General features: G+C 54.6%; 1 protein-coding gene across 5 annotated transcripts in view; it reads left to right on the top strand.

The window, feature by feature from the left end:
* Positions 1-2661: 2661 nt before the first annotated feature.
* The window catches only part of ZBTB46 (zinc finger and BTB domain containing 46), a 50559-nt gene continuing 35639 nt past the window's right edge, over positions 2662-17581 (top strand). For 3 of the 5 annotated variants that reach the window (XR_006891061.1, XM_046678608.1, XM_046678607.1), the window contains exons 1-2: positions 2662-3268; positions 7115-8088. Coding sequence is in view for 4 of the 5 variants with exons in the window: in XM_046678608.1 (XP_046534564.1) it covers positions 7152-8088 (937 nt within the window). In the remaining variant the exon portion in view is untranslated. The remainder of the gene's footprint in view (positions 3269-7114; positions 8089-17581) is intronic. The other 2 variants (XM_046678605.1, XM_046678606.1) reach the window with 2 other exon arrangements.

Below are 17581 nucleotides of genomic sequence, written 5' to 3'. Positions count from 1 at the left end.
AGAGGACCGCAGGCCGAGTGTCTGAGGCGACCAGGGTCTACTCTTTCACAGTCCTGGAGGCCGGAAGTCCGAGGTCCGAGGCTCTGCCCCGGCCTCTCTCTAGCTTCTGGCAGATCCTGGACCCACAGCAGACTCCACCTTCACAGGCCTCTCCTCACGAGAGTGTCTGTGTCCCACTGTTCTCTTCTTATAAGCACGCCAGTCATCGGGTTTGGGCTCACCTTAATGACCTCATCGTAACTAATTACGTCTGCCACGACCCCCTTTCCAAATAAGGTCACTTCCTGAGGTCGTGGGGGTTACGACTTCAACAAATGGATTTTGGGGGTCACAGTTCAACCCACAACAAAGGGCAATAAATCAGTACAAGTTTGTAGTTGAGTGAGAATATTTTCAGAAAGGTAGGTTTCTGGTTAACCTTATAGAGGTATAATTTACATGCCACACACTGCTGTCATTTAAAGAGTATCACTCGACGAGCTTGCTCACACTGGTGAGACCACCAGGCAGGACGCTTACCTCCCCCCGGATGTCCTGAGCCCAGGCGGCTGCGGTCCTGGTTCTGTCCCTGTACCTGTCGAGGCGTCTGCATTTTCCAGCTTCCCAGCAGAGGACTCACACCCTCCCTTAGTCTGGCTTCTTTCATGCAGCATGATTATTTTGAGATCCACTGTGTCTGTGGAAGTGATGTTTTGTCGGCACAGGAAGGCGATAGGAGGCACCTGAGTTGTTCCTGCCCAGCACGTCCCACCGTGGGGATAACCCTCGTTTGTTGGTCTGTCCACCTGTTGATGCACATTTGGGTTGTTTCCAGGTTCTGACTGTCCTGAATGGGGCTGCTGTGAATGCGTGTAAGTGCGTGTGGACCTGTGTTCACTTCTCTTGGGTCAGCACCTCCCTTTGGAATTGTTGGCTCATATGGTGTCTGTTCAACCTTGAGGACACTGCCAAGCCGTCTTCCAAAATGGCGGCACCGTGTCGCATCCCCGGCAGCAGAGTGTGAGGGTTCCCGTTGCTCTACATCCTGCTGACGTAGTGTGGTCACTCCCTTCAGTTTTAGCCATTCTGAGGGGCGTCTCCCAGGCAGTTTGTGTCTGCGTTTCCCTGAGGGCTGTGGAGTAGAGCATCTGCCCCTGTTTGGCCATTTGTGCATCTGCTTTGTGGTGTGTCTGTTCAGAATGTGGCCCCTTTAAAGAAGCTCACCAGAACAATCACAAAGAGCAGCTTTGGAACCAGTCACACAGTCTCCTCAGTCGACGATGGACCGTGTAGACGACCACCGTCCCCTAGGTTAGGACCCTGGAGCCCAGGAGTGTCGCAGGCAGTGCCATCCAGGTGTGTGTAAGCTCACTCCGTGATGTGCACACAGCGACGACATCACCTGACGACGCGTCTCAGAGCGTGTCCCTGTCGTTAAGGGACACACGACTGCCGCAGAGCTAAGCCCGGCTCAGCGTCTTCTGGGTCTCCTCCCTCCGCCTCCGGGAGCCCAGCTGGGCCTGAGGGGAGCCGCTTGGCCACTGAGGCCGGGATCAGATCGGTTTGGTTCTAGCACAAAGGTATCTTGCTTCTACTTTAAAATGATATTTGTCTGTTAGATTACATTTTCTGGAAAATTTTAAGTAAGTTTAAGTTGAACCTAAATGAAATACAGAAGTTATGTTGGTGGTAAGAAGGTGGGAGGAGGTCTGGTGTGGTGACATAGGTTTGCGTGATGTTTGGCTTGTTCCCAGTCAGCGGTGGGCTTTTCCTGAAGGTGACTCGGTGATGGGCCCTGGGGAGGAGCCGGCCGGCTGCAGGCCCAGGTCCTGGCACAGACCTGGCACTCGTTTGGATGTAAGAGGGGCACACAGTCTCAGTCGCACCCACTTCTTTACAGTTTGATTAGAACAAATCACCTTCCCAGCCCTTTAGGGACGAAGGGAAAAAGAACCCGTGCTCCTGGAATTGGTGCTCTGAGCACACAGGCAGCAGATGGAATTTGCTCACAGCAGCGTCCACGTCTCGTGGCTCCCGTGCATCTTGAGACAGTGATCATCTGGCCTTTACAAGGAAGCATCAGGAGCCAGCTGGAGGAGCTGGAGTCAATGATAAACGTCTGTCTTCGATAGGGTAGCTTCTACTGATGCCTCTGAAGAGAACCCTTCACCTTCGGATGCTGGTAGAAGATTCGGGAATGTGCTCTGTAACTTCCAAGATGAGTCTGGGTGCTGAGGGCTCCACACCATGTAAGTGATGGGTGAGGGAGCTGCCTTTCCCTGCGGCATCTGGACGCCTGCATCATGAGCTGGCAGGATGTGCGCCCGCTGCGCAGAGAGGAGGTGCTGGGAGCCGGTTCCGGCGCTCAGGTCTGTGTGTGGCTTGTTTTACTGGAACGTTGGAGTCGTGTTCTCTCGCTGCCCCTGGGCCCCCACACCGAGCAGAGTTGAGACTTTGTGTCGCATCGGTTGTTGAAGCCAGCGTGGCCCAGCAAGGCTCCCGGGCATCCTGGGGCTTTGGCATCAAATGCACGCATGGTTCTGAAGCTTGCTGTGTGCTGGCCAGGTGCTTAGGGTCTCTGAGCTTCAGTTCCCCTGGCTTGCAGATGGGGACAACCTCTGCCCTTCCTGGAGGCTGTGGGATTGCAAGTGGCCCCAGGAGTGCCAGGCAGGTTGGCTGCCCTGAAGGCACAGGCCCCGGCTGGCACCCTTCATCTAGCAGACGTGTGGGTCGTGTGCATCACTCACCGTGTCCCTGGTTACCCGGAGTGGGGCTCACGAGCTCCCAGCGCTGTTCAGGGCGACTCGACTTTTGGAGTTCGGTCTGGAGTGGGGGTTCAAGTTGTTTTGGTACCAAAGTAGTAACATTTCATAAGTGATTCTGTCTGAAACTGAAGTATCTTGAGGTTAGTGAGCTACAAATAAAATAGATAGTAGAGAACCTACAGGAGAAATAGAAACAGAAGTGGTGTTTGGAAAAAACAGCACAGAGTTGGTGTCGCCTCGAGGTCGTCCTTGTGTCGCCCTGTGCCGCCTCGGATACCAGCGTGGCAGCAGGTAGCCGGTTGGCCTCCTTAGTCTCACCCAGCCCTTAGCTCCTCACTGGACGGTGGTTTGGCATCTGTGTCCCTTCATGGACCGCAGGCTCCTCTCTGACAGGGCCCCTTCTTCACAGGGGTGCCACACATGGACCCTTGAATCCATGAAGATGCCCTGAGACCTGCACAGCAGCCCCGGTAGCTCAGAGATGACGGTCAGCTTCTCTCCACAGGCGTGTGTCCTGTGAGCAGGTGTGTTCCATGAACAGGCATGTGTCCTATGAGCAGGAGTGTATTCCCTGAGCAGTTTTGTGTCCTATGAGCAGGTGTGTGTTCCCTGTGAGCAGGTGTGTCCCATGAACAGGTGTGTGTCCCCTGGATAGGTGTGTGTCCTGTGAGCATGTATGTGTTCCCAGAACAGGTTGTTCCCTGAGCAGGTGTGTGTCCTGTGAGCAGGTGTGTGTTCCCTGAGCAGGTGTGTGTCCTGTGAGCAGGTGTGTGTTCCCTGAGCAGGTGTGTGTCCTGTGAGCAGGTGTGTGTTCCTGGAACTGGTGTGTCCATTAGATGGTGCACTCCTCCAGGGCAGGGCAGGGGCTCTGCTATCCTTGCCTTCAAAGAAAAACTGTTGTGAGAGGCTTTAGTCTCAAGTCTGCATCTTACTTGTCAAGCTGCTACATGATACGACTGGCCGTGTTGCCAGGAAGCTTCTATTTTTAGAGTTGCAGCTGCCAAAAAGCAACTGGGCACCGGCCCTTGGGTGGCCGCTCTTCTGCTGTGGCCACGAGGGCGGGGCCTCCATGAGCATCTTACTGATGCGGAGAGATCGTCAGCTTTATGTTGGAGCTCACTGCTCTCCTGAAGCTTCCCTGGGCGTGGATAAGTCGTGTGTGTCCTTAAGATTTCCGTACCAGACTCGTCTATTTTCCATTATTTTAGATTCCTTTTCTTTTTAGTGTACAAAAAACCTTATTCCCTAATAAAAATTGTATTGTTTGTTGTACTGAAAAATCCCTCTGAAGTGCATAACTGACTTTTAAGCTGCCCTGGTTGAATAATAATTTATTTCAAAACTTTCCACGAGTTGAACTTATTTTAGAAATGCAAGCCTTGAGAGATGGTTGTTGCTTCTGTAAAATGACATTTTCTTTTCCTTTTCATCCCAATTTTTAAAGGATCTGTTTTACTGGTGAGAAAAGAGACTTACTGTTCATATATTAAATCAGATAATGAGACATACAGCTTCCTGATTTGAACACAGGGTGCAGACGTTTTTGACTCTTCCAGACACGTGCCCAGGAACCGGTTGCCACTTCGTATGGATGCGAGGCATTAAACTGATGCCTTGAGTTTAAATGGTCATTTTCCTTGATTTGAAGTGTTTTGGTCCCTCCCTCAATGCCTGGTCAGTCTGCGTCTAAGGCCAGGCATGAGGAATAAAGCCAGGCCTGGACATTTGTTCTCGTACCCTGCTCCCGCCCGACTCAGACCCTGGGGCAGCATCTGGTTAGAACCCATCCTCCGGGGTCTGATGCGCTCGAGGTCGAGGGCCATGGTGTCACCCGTGGATATATGGCCCTCCCTGCAGGATAGGTCTCCTCAGTGGCCCGTCCTCATTGGGGACAGGCTCAGCTGCTGTGGCCGAAAGGCTGAGACATGACAGAGGCAGCGTGTCTACCTCGGGTCTTGAGTTGGGGGCCCTTTTTGGGGGTGGCCTTTGTCCTCGGCTGTGGCCCAGCCGCCTGGCCACAAGGAGTGCTCAGTCCAGATGAGGGACTCGTGCAGCAGCAGGTGGTCACCAGGGCCTCGGCCATCACACCAGGGGCCACCAGCAGGAAGGGTGCGGAGGGGTCAGTGGGATGGTGCCCGGGACCCTGCTGTCTGGTTCACTCTTTCCTGCCTCATCTGCCTGGCCTGTGGAATGGGAAGCAGAGTAACTGCCTTTTTCACAAGGGCGTTTTGCGATGATTTAGGTGACATTTCAGGACATGTTGTAAAGACCGAAGGAAGGCCCATGTTGTAACAAACGTGGGTAAATGAAGCCGAGTCTGAGGTCACCCTGGTGCGTCCCCCAGAGGCCCCTCATGGGAAAGGTGCAGACGTCCTTGCGTTTCACAGCCTAGTTTTCTCCCATTAGACACACTTTGGTTTTCAGGGGAGCCCTGCTGCTTAGCAGGAAAGTGGAGCATGTGATAGGGAAGGTCAACCCCAGCCACTTTCTCTTTCCCAGGGCCTGTCATGGGGTGACTCTGTCCCCGGAACGCATCTGTTGAAGTCCTGACCCTTGGTGCCTCAGAATTTGACCCAATTTGGGTTTAATTCGTTAAGATGAGGCCTCAGTGGAGTAGGGTGGCCTCTAACCCAGTGTGACCGTGTCCCTGTGAGAAGGGGACACGGGGCACAGACACACTCACAGGGAGGTGTGTGGACTGGAGGCAGAGACGGGGCGAGGCGTCTGCAGGCCACAGAAGGCCATGGCTACCGCCACTGGCAGCAGCGGAGAGAGGTCTCGGGCACCTCCTCCCGCGGAGCCTGCAGGGGGTGTGGCCCCCCACACCTTGGCCTCGGGTTCTGGCCTCCAGACTGCCGGACTCAAGTTCTGCTGTTTGTCCCCTGTCTGTGGCACTTTGTTCTGGTCATCCCAGGAGAGACGGAGGTCGGGAGGCCGCGGGGGGCGCGGTCGAGGAGGATTCAGCCTCCAGACTCTGTGATGTGGCGCTGCTCTCGCCGAGGGAGCACCGGGAGTCTCTGTTCTCCTGGGTTCCCGCGCTGGGCGCCTTGCCTGGGAATGAGCTGGTCGCAGGGCTCCCTCCCACGGAGCCCACGGCAGGCGGGCTGACCTCCTCCCTCTGGGCCGTTTGAGCTGGAGTTTTGGGAGTTTGTGGGGCTGGGGCTGCGACTGTCTGCTGCTCTGTGGGTTTTGTTTGTGTAGGAGGTCAGTTTTTTGTTTTTTCTTTTAAGGGTGGGAGATGAGGGGACACTTGGGTCATTTAGCCTAGATTTTCCATTTGGGTAAGAAGGTGACTCCACCCACTGATGGGTGTTTTCCTTGTTTCTGGAATATTTGTTTTTTGTTCTGAGACTTGGATGCTGTGTGAGGATTCTGTTCAGAGCTCTGTGTCCATTTTGACGATGGTAAGCGTTGAACCCGGAAACTTGCTTCAGATTCCAGCGAAGGCACAGCCGCTCCCTCTGTGAGCAGTGCTCTGGGCCCCGCTGCTGTCACTTCTGCCCTAGCACAGCAGCCAGGCCTCCCACGGGGCGTGTTCCTCCCCCAGGCGTGCACCCCATGCAGATGTGCACTGTGCACAGGTGTGCTCCCCACTCAGGCATGCATCCCACGCAGGTGTGCTCCCCACACAGGCATGTACCATGCACAGGCATGCTCCCCGCACAGGCATGCACTGTGCACAGAGTGCTCCCTGCACAGACGTGCACCGTGTACAGGTGTGCTCCCCGCACAGGCATGCACTGTGCACAGAGTGCTCCCTGCACAGACGTGCACCATGCACAGGTGTGCTCCCCACACAGGCGTGCTCCCTGCACAGACATGTGCCATGCACAGGCGTGCTCCCCACACAGGCGTGCACCATGCACAGGTGTGCTCCCCACACAGGCATGTGTTGTGCACAGAGTGCTCCCCGTACAGACGTGCACCGTGCACAGGTGTGCTCCCCACACAGGTGTGTACCATGCACAGGCGTGCTCCCTGCATAGGCATGCACTCTGCACAGAGTGCTCCCTGCACAGACGTGCACCGTGAATAGGTGTGCTCCCTGCGCAGGTGTGTGTCCTGAGCTGTTGTGCTCCCTGCACAGGCGTGTGCTGTGCACAGAGTGCTCCCTGCACAGATGTGTGCTGTGCACAGGTGTGCTCCCTACATGGTGTGCTCCCTGCACAGAGTGCTCCCTCCACAGATGTGCACCATGCACAGGTGTGCTCCCTGCACAGGCGTGTGTCCCGTGCTAGTGTGCTCCCTGCACAGATGTGCACCGTGCACAGGCGTGCGTGCCCACCTTCCTCACATGCAGTCAGTGCCTGACTCCCGCCTAGCGTGTTTGTGTCGACCGTGTGGGTAACTCTTTGGTTTTGCCCCCACAGAGTCTGTAGAAGAGGCGTCCAGCAACCAGACTTCCCGATGAACAACCGAAAGGAAGATATGGAAATCGCATCCCACTACCGGCAGCTGCTCCGTGAGCTCAACGAGCAGAGGCAGCACGGCGTCCTGTGTGACGTCTGCATCGTCGTCGAGGGCAAGGTCTTCAAGGCACACAAGAACGTCCTCCTGGGCAGCAGCCGCTACTTCAAGACACTCTACTGCCAGGTGCAGAAGACATCTGACCAGGCCACAGTCACGCACCTGGACATCGTCACTGCCCAGGGCTTCAAGGCCATCATCGACTTCATGTACTCTGCCCACCTGGCTCTCACCAGCAGGAATGTCATTGAAGTGATGTCTGCTGCCAGCTTCCTGCAGATGACGGACATCGTGCAGGCATGCCACGACTTCATCAAGGCGGCGCTGGACATCAGCATCAAGCCAGACGCCTCCGACGAGCTCTCGGAGTTTGAGCTCGGCACCCCGTCGGGCAGCAGTACAGACGCGCTGATCTCTGCCGTGATGGCCGGCAGGAGCATCTCCCCGTGGTTGGCACGGCGCACGAGTCCTGCCAATTCTTCTGGAGACTCGGCCATCGCCAGCTGCCACGAAGGCGGAAGCAGCTACGGGAAAGAGGATCAGGAGCCGAAGGCCGACGGCCCTGACGACGTCTCCTCGCAGTCCCTGTGGCCTGGCGACGTGGGCTACGGGTCTCTGCGTATCAAGGAAGAGCAGATCTCGCCATCTCATTATGGAGGGAGCGAGCTGCCTTCTGCCAGGGACGGTGTGATCCAGAACTCTTTCTCAGAGCAGGCTGGAGGGGACGGTTGGCAGCCCACAGGCCGAAGGAAGAATCGGAAAAACAAAGAGACTGTCCGGCACATCACACAGCAGGCGGAGGACGACAGCCAGGCCGGTTCCCCGGTGCCGTCTTTCCTTCCGACATCGGGGTGGCCGTTCAGCAGCCGAGACTCAAGTAAGCCTTTCATTTGTTACAGGCGGGGCTCAGGCACCGTGGGGCCGTTAGTGGCCCAGGTGCACTGTGTGTTGGTGGCCCCATGGCTGTTCCTTTTGTAGACAAAGTGCTGCATTTCCAGTGGGTCACCTCCTCTCACAGTAGATTGCTGTGAGCTCAGGGAGTTCGACCAACGTGTCCCAAGGGCCCAGGCGTCCCCATCAGTACAGCACCGGCATCACCGACACACAGAGGGCACTGGGGTAGGGCTGCTCTGAAGTTGGGCGGTACTTGAGTTGCGGGGTCCACAGCTGGAGGAGTGAGGTGGTGCCTGGCAGGAGCCCCCAGCATAAGGATGTGCAAGTGGCAGGCACGGCCTGCTTTCTCTTATGGGGCATGGCTTTCCTAAGCACTGGTGGGGTGACCGGATTGTAAAAGATTTAAATGTTAAAATTTTAGAAAGATGGAAAGTGCGTTAAATGAGGTGATGTGAAGGCGGGAGGGAGGGACCAAATGTTGCGTGCTGACCTTTCCCCAGTCCCGCGGCTTCAGCTCTGGGTTCCCTGTCCAGCAGGCGTGTGCTGTGCTGTGGTCATTGCTGTGAACAAAAGATTCATGAGCATGAGTTTTGTCCTCGGTAAAAAATTTCCTCAACCTGGGGCTTGAGGACTTGTAGCCACGAAGCCCCTCACAACGAGGGGTGTTTGCTGTTTGCCAGCAAGCGTGGGCTCCCATGTCGGACCCACAGACGTGGTGTTCTGTTCTCACAGCCAGTGGCTGTCATTGCACAATACGGGGGCCTCTCCCGACCCCAGTCTGACCCCTGGGAGGCTCAAGCGGGCTCTGAGCTTCGCTCTGTTGAAGCTGCTCCTCCACTCGAGAGGACAGTTTGTGTCTGTCACCCAGACCAGGAAACAGCAAATTCGATGTTTCCTAAATAGCAGACGTGCTTCCCGGCGCCAAGCACGTGGCCATTACGGTGACTCCCAGCCTTTCTGAGTGGCAGATTGGGAACAAGCTTGTCACCCCTGCACCCCTGCACGTGCGCTGGAGACCTGGGGGCTGCGTTTGGGGTAAGGAAGGGTGGAGGAACAGGGGTTGGTCCAGAGCAGAATGGAGGCTTCCTGGCAACTGCCCGCTGTGGGGAGGCCCCTCCAGCACGGAGGTGGGAAGTCAGCGGACTGTGTGAACGGACAGAGGTGGACAGAAGGCTGCAAACCAGGGAGTGGGGGCAGTAAGCTCTGAGAAAGGCCGCAAACACTGAGCACCCTGTGCTTGGGGGAGGCCGCCCGCTCCCCCTGCCTAGAGGGCTCCGTTGGGCCCCGGGTTAGCCGGCTCCTGTTCTCCTCAGTGGCGAGAGTGCCCCCCTTGGGGCGCTCAATACACTCCAGCTTTTATCATTGTGGTAAAGTGTACATAACGTAAACTTCACGCTTTTAACCATTTGTAAGTGTACGATTCATTGGCGTTAAGTACATTCACACTGTTATGCACCCATCACCACTATCTATTTCCAGAGTTTTCTCATCTTCCCAAGCTGAAAGTCTGTATCCATTAAGCACTGCCTCCCCAGGATATGCTGTAGCCTTTATTATTCATTCACATTCTCATTGTTACTTTGTGTTCCCAGCCCTGAGCACAGGGCCAGACCCCTGGATGTTCAGTACAAGTTGGTTTACCCAGGCTTTCTCAGCCTCGGCCGGATGACTCTCTGCCGTGGGGCCGTCCTGGGCGCTGCAGAATGCTAGCAGCATCCCTGGCCTCTACCCACCAGACGCCAGTAGCTACCCACCCCCTGGTTGACAACCAAAAATGTCTCCAGACGTTGCAAATGTCCCCAGCGGGCAGCCCCCCAGAACCCTTGGAGTTTAACTGAACTTAAGTCAGAAGAAGGTTACGTTTCTGAGCAGATAGAAGAACTGTCCATCACCCTACTGGCTGTTGGGAAGGAGAGGTGCTCAGGCGTTGGCGGGTGACCGTGGTCTCTCCGTCTGCTCCCAGCTTGGTTCGTAATCTTTCACTGGCTCTGACTAGAACCTGAAAAGCAGCAGTCCACGATGAATGACTTAAGGACGGATGCTTCGTGCGGAAGCTTCTGAGGGGGCTGGTGGAGTGGTACCTTCACCTCCTGTCCCGGGACACCTGCTTGTGTGTCATGAGTCGCCAATAGGCTGTGATGCTGGAGGCCTTTAGATATGAGAGTTTTTCAACAGTTAAGAAATGGTACGCTCCTTAAGCCCGTGGGTTTGATGTTTTAAATGCAGTTGTCGAGCAGAAGGTGTTTTTGGAATCCAACAAGTGATTTCGGCTGTGTACTTTTGTTAATGTCTTAAATCCCTTGGGTTACCATGGCAACTGTGAGCCACTTCTGGTAGATGATTCTGAGTTGCTAAGGCAAGGACATGAGGTTGTGGGCTCGCGTGGGAGGGTTTCTGCCGCCTTCTGGTGACCATCGAGTCCTCCGCCCTGGCCCTGGGGCCGGGATTTGGAGGCGTAAATTCTGATCCCCAGTGGGGGTCAGTGTGTTTTCATTGAAGATTTATTATACCTTACAGGCGAGTATTTTTTACTTCTCATTCCACTTAAAGAGAAAAGGCCCCTTTCCAAAGAAACGTGGATGCTTGGATGTCCAGCCCTGCGGCCAGGGCTGCCCGCCCTGTGCCCTCTGTGTGTCCCCTCCTTGGCTTGTGGTGACTCTGGGGCCTGTTAGCATTTAAGAGTGATTTTCCAAGGAAAAAGCATTGTAACCCAGCAGCTTCTAAGAAAACATCCCCTGAAACTTGCTTGTGAGTTATGGTAGCTCATTTGTGTGACTGCTTGTGGGAAACGGCATAAAATGTGCAGGTTTGTTGTGGGTACAGCTGGGTTGTGGATGCAGGCAGGCCTTGTGGCCAGGCTTGCATTGTCACCCCTCACCTTCCCTGGGCTCCGGCCTCATCCCTTGTCTGCCGTCCCAAGGGTGGCTGTGAGCCCTCAATGAGGCGGAGTTGTAGCCACTAGTTCAGTGAGAATGAAACATGTGGGTTTGTAAGGTACGTGTTTGTACGGGGCCTTTGGCTAAGCTTGGACCTTGCTGTACTGGGCGTCTTGAGTGCATTGGAACCACAGAGCTGCCTCGGGTGGGCGAGGTGTCTCTGTAGTCACCTGGCTCCTGCCCTCACAGCCTCCTTCCTGCTGGGGGAGGGGAGCAGGTGGCACAGCTCTCAGGCTGGGGGACTCTCCTCGTGGCCCCAGGACGGGCCCAGCCTGCCTTTGCCGAGTTCACAAGTTCTCTTCCCAGCCCCTTGGAGCTCATCGCTGGGGCTGAAGCAGGAGCTGGCATGTGGCAGGTCCGAGACTGGGGCCCCCCTCCCCTCATGAGGGTGAGAAGGGGAACAGGCCCCGGGCTTTCTTAGCCTGGCCACGGGCACCGTGTCCTGAGCCACAGGGCACAGAGGACTCGCTTCAGGAAGCAGTGAACCTGTGAGTGTGTCTGAGTCCACTTGCACGTTGGTTCCTCAAGCTGACCAGAGCTGTGAGGAGTGGCCGGAGTGCCCAGTGCCCAGGCTGACCCTCCTGGCACCTGGGGAGACTCGCAGGTGCGCCATCCACTTCGGGAAGAGGCTGCCTTTCCGCCTCTGTTGTTTCAACAGATTTGGTCATCTCTGTTAAAGAAAATCAGCTTGCTTAGTGTGATCTTTGTATTTTAGGGGTAGAAGGGTCTGAACAAAAGGTGACACTGTGTCCTCCTGTCAGTCTTGCGGGGCTGGGACTGGCTCTGCCTCCGACACCACGACCGAGGGACCATTCCGAGACCTGGGGGCTCCACCCCCCCATCCCCTTCTCTGCTGCTCAGTGCTCTCAGAGGTTTGAGAGCTCGACTGCACCCCCAGATGTTGTCCTTCAGGCATGAGCAGAGTTACCTGGGATCGGTCCCGAGGGACCTCGCTGCCATCTGCCCAGGCCGCAGCTGGTGCCCCAGCAGAGACAGCGGCCCTCTCCAATGGAAGGTTTGGTCGGGAATGTGGAGAACGGGCCATGGCGGGGGACTTGCTGCCAGGATGGGAGGCAGCAAGGTGTGTCCTCATGCTGTTCCAGGAGAGCCCAAAGCACTGGTGACACAGAACAGGCAGAAGAAGAGCAGAAGCCACGCGGGTGGGATCTGGTGGGTGGAGAAGGAGCAGACGGGCCAACCGCCAGGGGCCAGGGCAGGCGCCCGTCTCCTGGGGGGGCTCCTCCCCTCTGACCTTCACCGTTTGCACTTCTGGTGGCTCTCCCATGACCCGAGGCTGCTCTTTGGAACCACTGTCCTGAATGGAAGACCCTCGTCACCTCGGATTTGCAGAGCCAGCTGGGCGGCATCTTTTCCTGCTCAAATGGAAGTGTCTTTCTTTGGCAACTGGCTTTTCTAGGAGTTGAGTTCACAAAGGATGAGCACTTGAAGCTCTGTCATGGACGTCCTTCTTGGCCTCTCCCTTCCTCCAGGTGTGGAAACTGAGGCTGGGTGCTGCTCAGTGGCTTGTGTGTCACCCAGGGGGGCGCCCAGCAGAGCTGGGGCGATGCCCCCATCATGCCACGCCCTGAGGAAGAACTCAAGAGCCTTCTGGGTTGAGGAAGGACCAGGCAGGCCCAGTCGTGAGGCTGTGCTGTTGGAGCAGGAGGACATGCTTCTGGAAGGCCCGCGAGCTGAGCGGCTCTCCAGGCTCGGGCGACGCAGAGAGCACGGCAGACGCCCTCCTTCAAGCATCGCCAAGGCTCGGCTTGGCATTTCCCTGACACGGTAGGATAGGACCGGCAGTGGGACGCAGGGTGAGTTGGTCTGATCGCTATGCTGCTGAGCAGCACTTGGTGGTAGTTTTTTGATACTCGTTTTTCCCAGGATGCATTTTTGCAGGAGGTGTGACTGCCTGGTCCTGCTCTGAGATCACATAGGGTCTGGAGGCTGCACCCTAGGAGCGTATTGGAGATAAAGTTTGTGCTGCTCTCCATCGGAAGTGTAGCCTTTGCTGCTTCGTGGTAGGTCCACAGACGTGCCACTGTCCCGCTGGATCCTGTTTTGATCTGAACTTGTAGACTGTGACAGTGGCGCCCCGGAGTGAGTGAGGGTGCCGACGGGGGTACCAGAGCCCCAGCTGCTTGGGTCTGTGCGCCACAGCAAGGAGCGTTCAGCCCGCGGGCGGGAGGGGCTGGGAGGCTCAGAGTGAGGGAGAGATGGACGGAAACCTAAAAGCACAGCTTGTAAACTTAGATTTAAATGGAGATTTTAAAGGAATAGCGTAAGTTTTAAGTGTTAATTTGAAAACTTTCACGCCACTGCTTTTTAAAGCTTTTTAAGAACCGAGGTATAACATACACACCAGCAAAGTGCAAAATCCCAGCTGTTCTGCTGGCCGAGCTGCTCGTGGCCATCCAGGACCACCTCCCCCAGAAGGGCTGTCCCGACTGGGGCCTTTGTGTTCTGGTGTCTCCACCGGCCCGCGGCGGGATAAAGCTCCCGTCCTGCTCCTTCCCACGCGGGCGGGTCCTGCTGTGTGAACACAACTTGGGGTGTTCGGGGCTGTTTCCATCAGTGCGGCTGGAGCCCTCAGCGCGTGCCGCTCGGTGCTTGTGTGTGTTGTTGCTGTCTGCCCAGGGGGCTTCCAGGGGTGTATTGGTTTCCCACTGCTGCTGTAAGAAATGACCAGAGACTTAGTGGCTTAAAGCAGCACAAACCTACTGTCTTAATGTCTCACAGTTCTCAGCAGTCCAAAATGGGTCAGCGGGCTGCTTCCTTCTGGCAGCTCCAGAGGAAAATCTGTTTCCTGGCCTCTTGCAGCTTCTAGAGGCACCACATTCCTAGGCTCGTGGCCCCACAGCGCTCTAGCGTCTGCTTCCATCGTCCCATCCCCTCTGACTCTGGCACCCTGCCTCCCTCTTCCACTTGGAAGGGCCCCTGTGTTGACAGTGACCCACCCAGAGAATCCAGGGTCATCTCCCATCTCAAGGTCCTTGACTGAATCACACCTGCACAGTCCCTTTTGCCGTGTGAAGTGTGTATCCTCAGGCTCTGGAGGTTGGGATCTGCACATCTAGGGCCTCCTATAGGCTGCCCCCCAGGGGGTGTGCATAATAATGAGGGTTTTTGGTGAAGATTGCTCTGCCTTTTTTCCATTTTTTGAGGTATAATATACCTACAATAAAGTGCACAGATTTCAAGTGTACAGTTTGAATAATGTTTTGTTTCCCTCCCCAGCACTTTATTGGGAAAATATTCACACTTAGAGAAACGTCGAAAAAGCAGAAGTGCCTCCTGCCTGATTCTCCCCTTGGGCACGTTTTGCCGCATTTGCTTTATTAACTGTTTATCCATCTGATCATCCCAAACCCACCGTGGATTTCAGGGCCTTTCGGGGTAAGAGGAAGACAACGGTGCCCTTCGTCCCTGGACGCTCCGTGCCAGATGCTAACGTTCCGTTCCTTAGGGTTCAGTCTGTGTTTACATTTTTAAGGTGATTTTCACACCATGAAATGCAGTAATGCCCAGCGCACCTTTCGATAAGGTTTTGATAAATGCAGGCGCCCAAACCCCTACAGGGGACAGGACGTTCCCTCTGGCATCCCGTGTGCCTCTGGCCATTCGGGATCCCCCCCACCCTGAACGACTGACCTTCTCCCACCGGAGGTTGACTTTGCCTGTTTAGCGCTTCATGTGAACGAAGCCGCACAACGGGCGCCCTTCGCAGGATGCTGCTTTCACCGTCTTGCTGTGGCTCAGCCTTTTCTGGTTGGGCGGAGTCTCTCATTGCCCGAATACACGGCTGTTTGTTTATCCGGGCTCTTGTCAGTTGACATCTGGGCTCTTGCCAGCCTTTTCCATCATGAATAAAGCTTCTGTGACCATTTTTGGCAAGCCTCTTGTATGGACGTATGTTTTCATTTCTCTTGAGTAAATACTCAAGAGTGGGGCATCTGGGTCATTGAGAAGGGGTGACTTTAGTTTTATAAGAAACTGCCAGACTTTCCCCTGAGAGGTTGTGCCCCCTGCCCCACAACCTCCACAGCGTTGCTCTTGTCTATCGTTCTAATTTTAGCCGCTCTTGTGGGTGGGTTTGATGAATTTTGACAAATGTGTGCACCTCTGTCATCAGGACAGAGGACACTTCCATCACCCAGGTCGTTCCCTCCTGCCCCTTCCCATCAGCCCCACACCCACCTGGGACCTGGAGACCGCCCCTCGATGCCTGTCACCAGAGTGTCCAGCTTGGACACTGTGAGCGCAGAGCACCGTATGTGTGTGCCCATGTCTGGCTTCTTTTATTAACCTTTTCTTTTTTTTTTTTTAATTTTGAGATGATTGTAGATTAACAGTCAATTGTAAGAAATAACATGGAGAGCTCCTGTGTGTGCCCTTTATGAAGTTTTCCCCATGGTAACATCTTGGAAATTACAGTCACTGTCATGACCAGGACACTGACCTTGACACCCCCACCCCACCCCGACTCAGCCGCATCTGAAAGGTCCCGCCACCTGAGGGGCCCTGGGTTGCTCCCCTCTCCAGTCTTTGCAGCCCCCAGCCTGCCTCCAGGCCTATGACTTCAGCATACTTTGAGCTTTGTTTGTTTGCCATGTGCATCAATAAATCATTCACTTATGGGGCTGGCCCTGTGGCTGAGTGGTTAGGTTCGTGTGCTCCACTTCAGTGGCCCGGGATTCACCAGTTCAGATCCTGGGCGTGGGCATGGTACCGCTCATCAAGCTGTGCTGTGGTGGTGTCCCACAAAGAAGAAATGGAATGACTTGCAACTAGGTTATACACCTATGTACTGGGGCTTTGTGGGGAGAAAAAAAAAAGAGGAATATTGGCAACAGATGTTAGCTCAGAGCCAATCTTCCTCCAAAAAAATAAAATAAATAAAATAAATGATTCACTCATTGCCAAATAGGATTCTGTTCTCTGGCTGTAACACAATTTGTTTATTCATTCACCTGTTGATGGACATTTGGGTTACTTGGGCGATTTTTGGCTATTATGAGTAAAGCTGCTGTGAACATCCCAGGACATGTCTCTGTGTGGATGTTTCCTCTCCTCTCAGGGAAAGGCCTGGGAGAGGCAGTGCGGGCGCTGGATGTGCTTCTCCGTGTAGGGACCTGCAGCCTTGGTGCTGTGTGATTGCTCGCCACGCCAGCACGTGGCACCTTCGTTTGCACCACGTCGTCACTGACAGCTGATGCTCGTTTTGAAGCTTCTCACCATTCTGGAGGGTGTGCAGTGCCATCTCTTATGGTTTTTAATTTGTGTTTCTTTGGTGGCCATTAGCTTCTTTCCGCGGGTTTAGTAGCTGTGTGCTGTCTTGCTCTGTGAGGGGCCTTGCAGGCTGTTTATATCGTTAGATGGAAACGCCAACCTCGCTGGTGCGCGGGGTGCGTGCTGGGGCTCCGGTTGGTGATGGCCAGCGCGGCCTTGCTGTCAGCTCTCCTCCTTGGGGGGCATGTCTTCAAGTCTCTGCCCACTTCTCCTTGTGAGCTGAGAGTTCTCTGGACATCCCGGTTCCACGTCCTCATCAGGTGCGTGTTTTGCAAACATTTCCTCAGGCTTTGGCTCGCTTTTCCATCTAACAGTGTCTTTTGAGGAGAATACATTTTAAATTTTGTTGAAGTCCAATTTGCGAACTTTTTTCTTTTATGGTTCATGCTTTTTGGGTCTTAACTAAAAAATCTTTGCCTACAGTCGCAAAGATTGCTCCTGTTTTTTCCTGGAAGTTTTATAGCTTTAGGTGTAACAGTACGTCTGTGTTTCAGGTTGGTTTTTGCGTGTGGCCTGGGGTCAGGCTTCAGGCTCACATTTTGCATATGGACGTCCAGTTATTCCATTTGCCAAAATACCTGTCTTTTATATTTTTTAATTAAAGAGGATTTCTTATATGATGTTAAACTTATCAATAGTTATAGAAAATGAGGAAACTTGGTTTTAACTTGGATAGAGAAGCACGACACGTAGGAAATGGAGAGTACTTTTTAAACACAAATTAAGAGGGTGAATTTTAGACAAATCGCTTCTATTTCTGTGAACTTCACATTTTTTGAACTTTGTTTTCACCGTTTGTGAGATCTGGTGAAAGTGGACGTACAACCGCTTTTCAGGATCGGGATCCAGGTCTGGTTTGAGCTGTAGCCGCCACGGGGTGGAGTCTGTGGTGACCGCTGCTCAGCCTTGCTGCTTTTCCACTTTCCACTGGTCCAGAAGTTCCGGAAGTTTCTGTTGTGTTGTTGCGTGCACATCGGTGAACATGGGGTGCCTGTTCCTGGACGAGAGACGTCAGGCAGGGCTGTGACATCTGTAGAAACGCTCTCAAGGGTGTTTTTAAGAATTAGTGGAGATTTGGGGGAATCTGAGGCACTGCATGCTTGCTTTCAACCAGGCCGAGTCGTGAGCCCGGCTCCCCTTCCCTCTTGGCCCTTCTCCCCCAGGCCCCGAGCTCTCGGCCCTCACAGCGCCAGTGCATTCTTTGCTGTTTCATCCTCTGTCTATACCCCACTTTGCAGCTAACACTGCGTG

This window comes from Equus quagga, chromosome 12, assembly GCF_021613505.1.
Source record: "Equus quagga isolate Etosha38 chromosome 12, UCLA_HA_Equagga_1.0, whole genome shotgun sequence".
Lineage (NCBI taxonomy): Eukaryota > Metazoa > Chordata > Mammalia > Perissodactyla > Equidae > Equus > Equus quagga.
The sequence above is the reverse complement of the archived record's forward strand: the minus strand, read 5'-3'. Positions and strand labels throughout refer to the sequence as shown.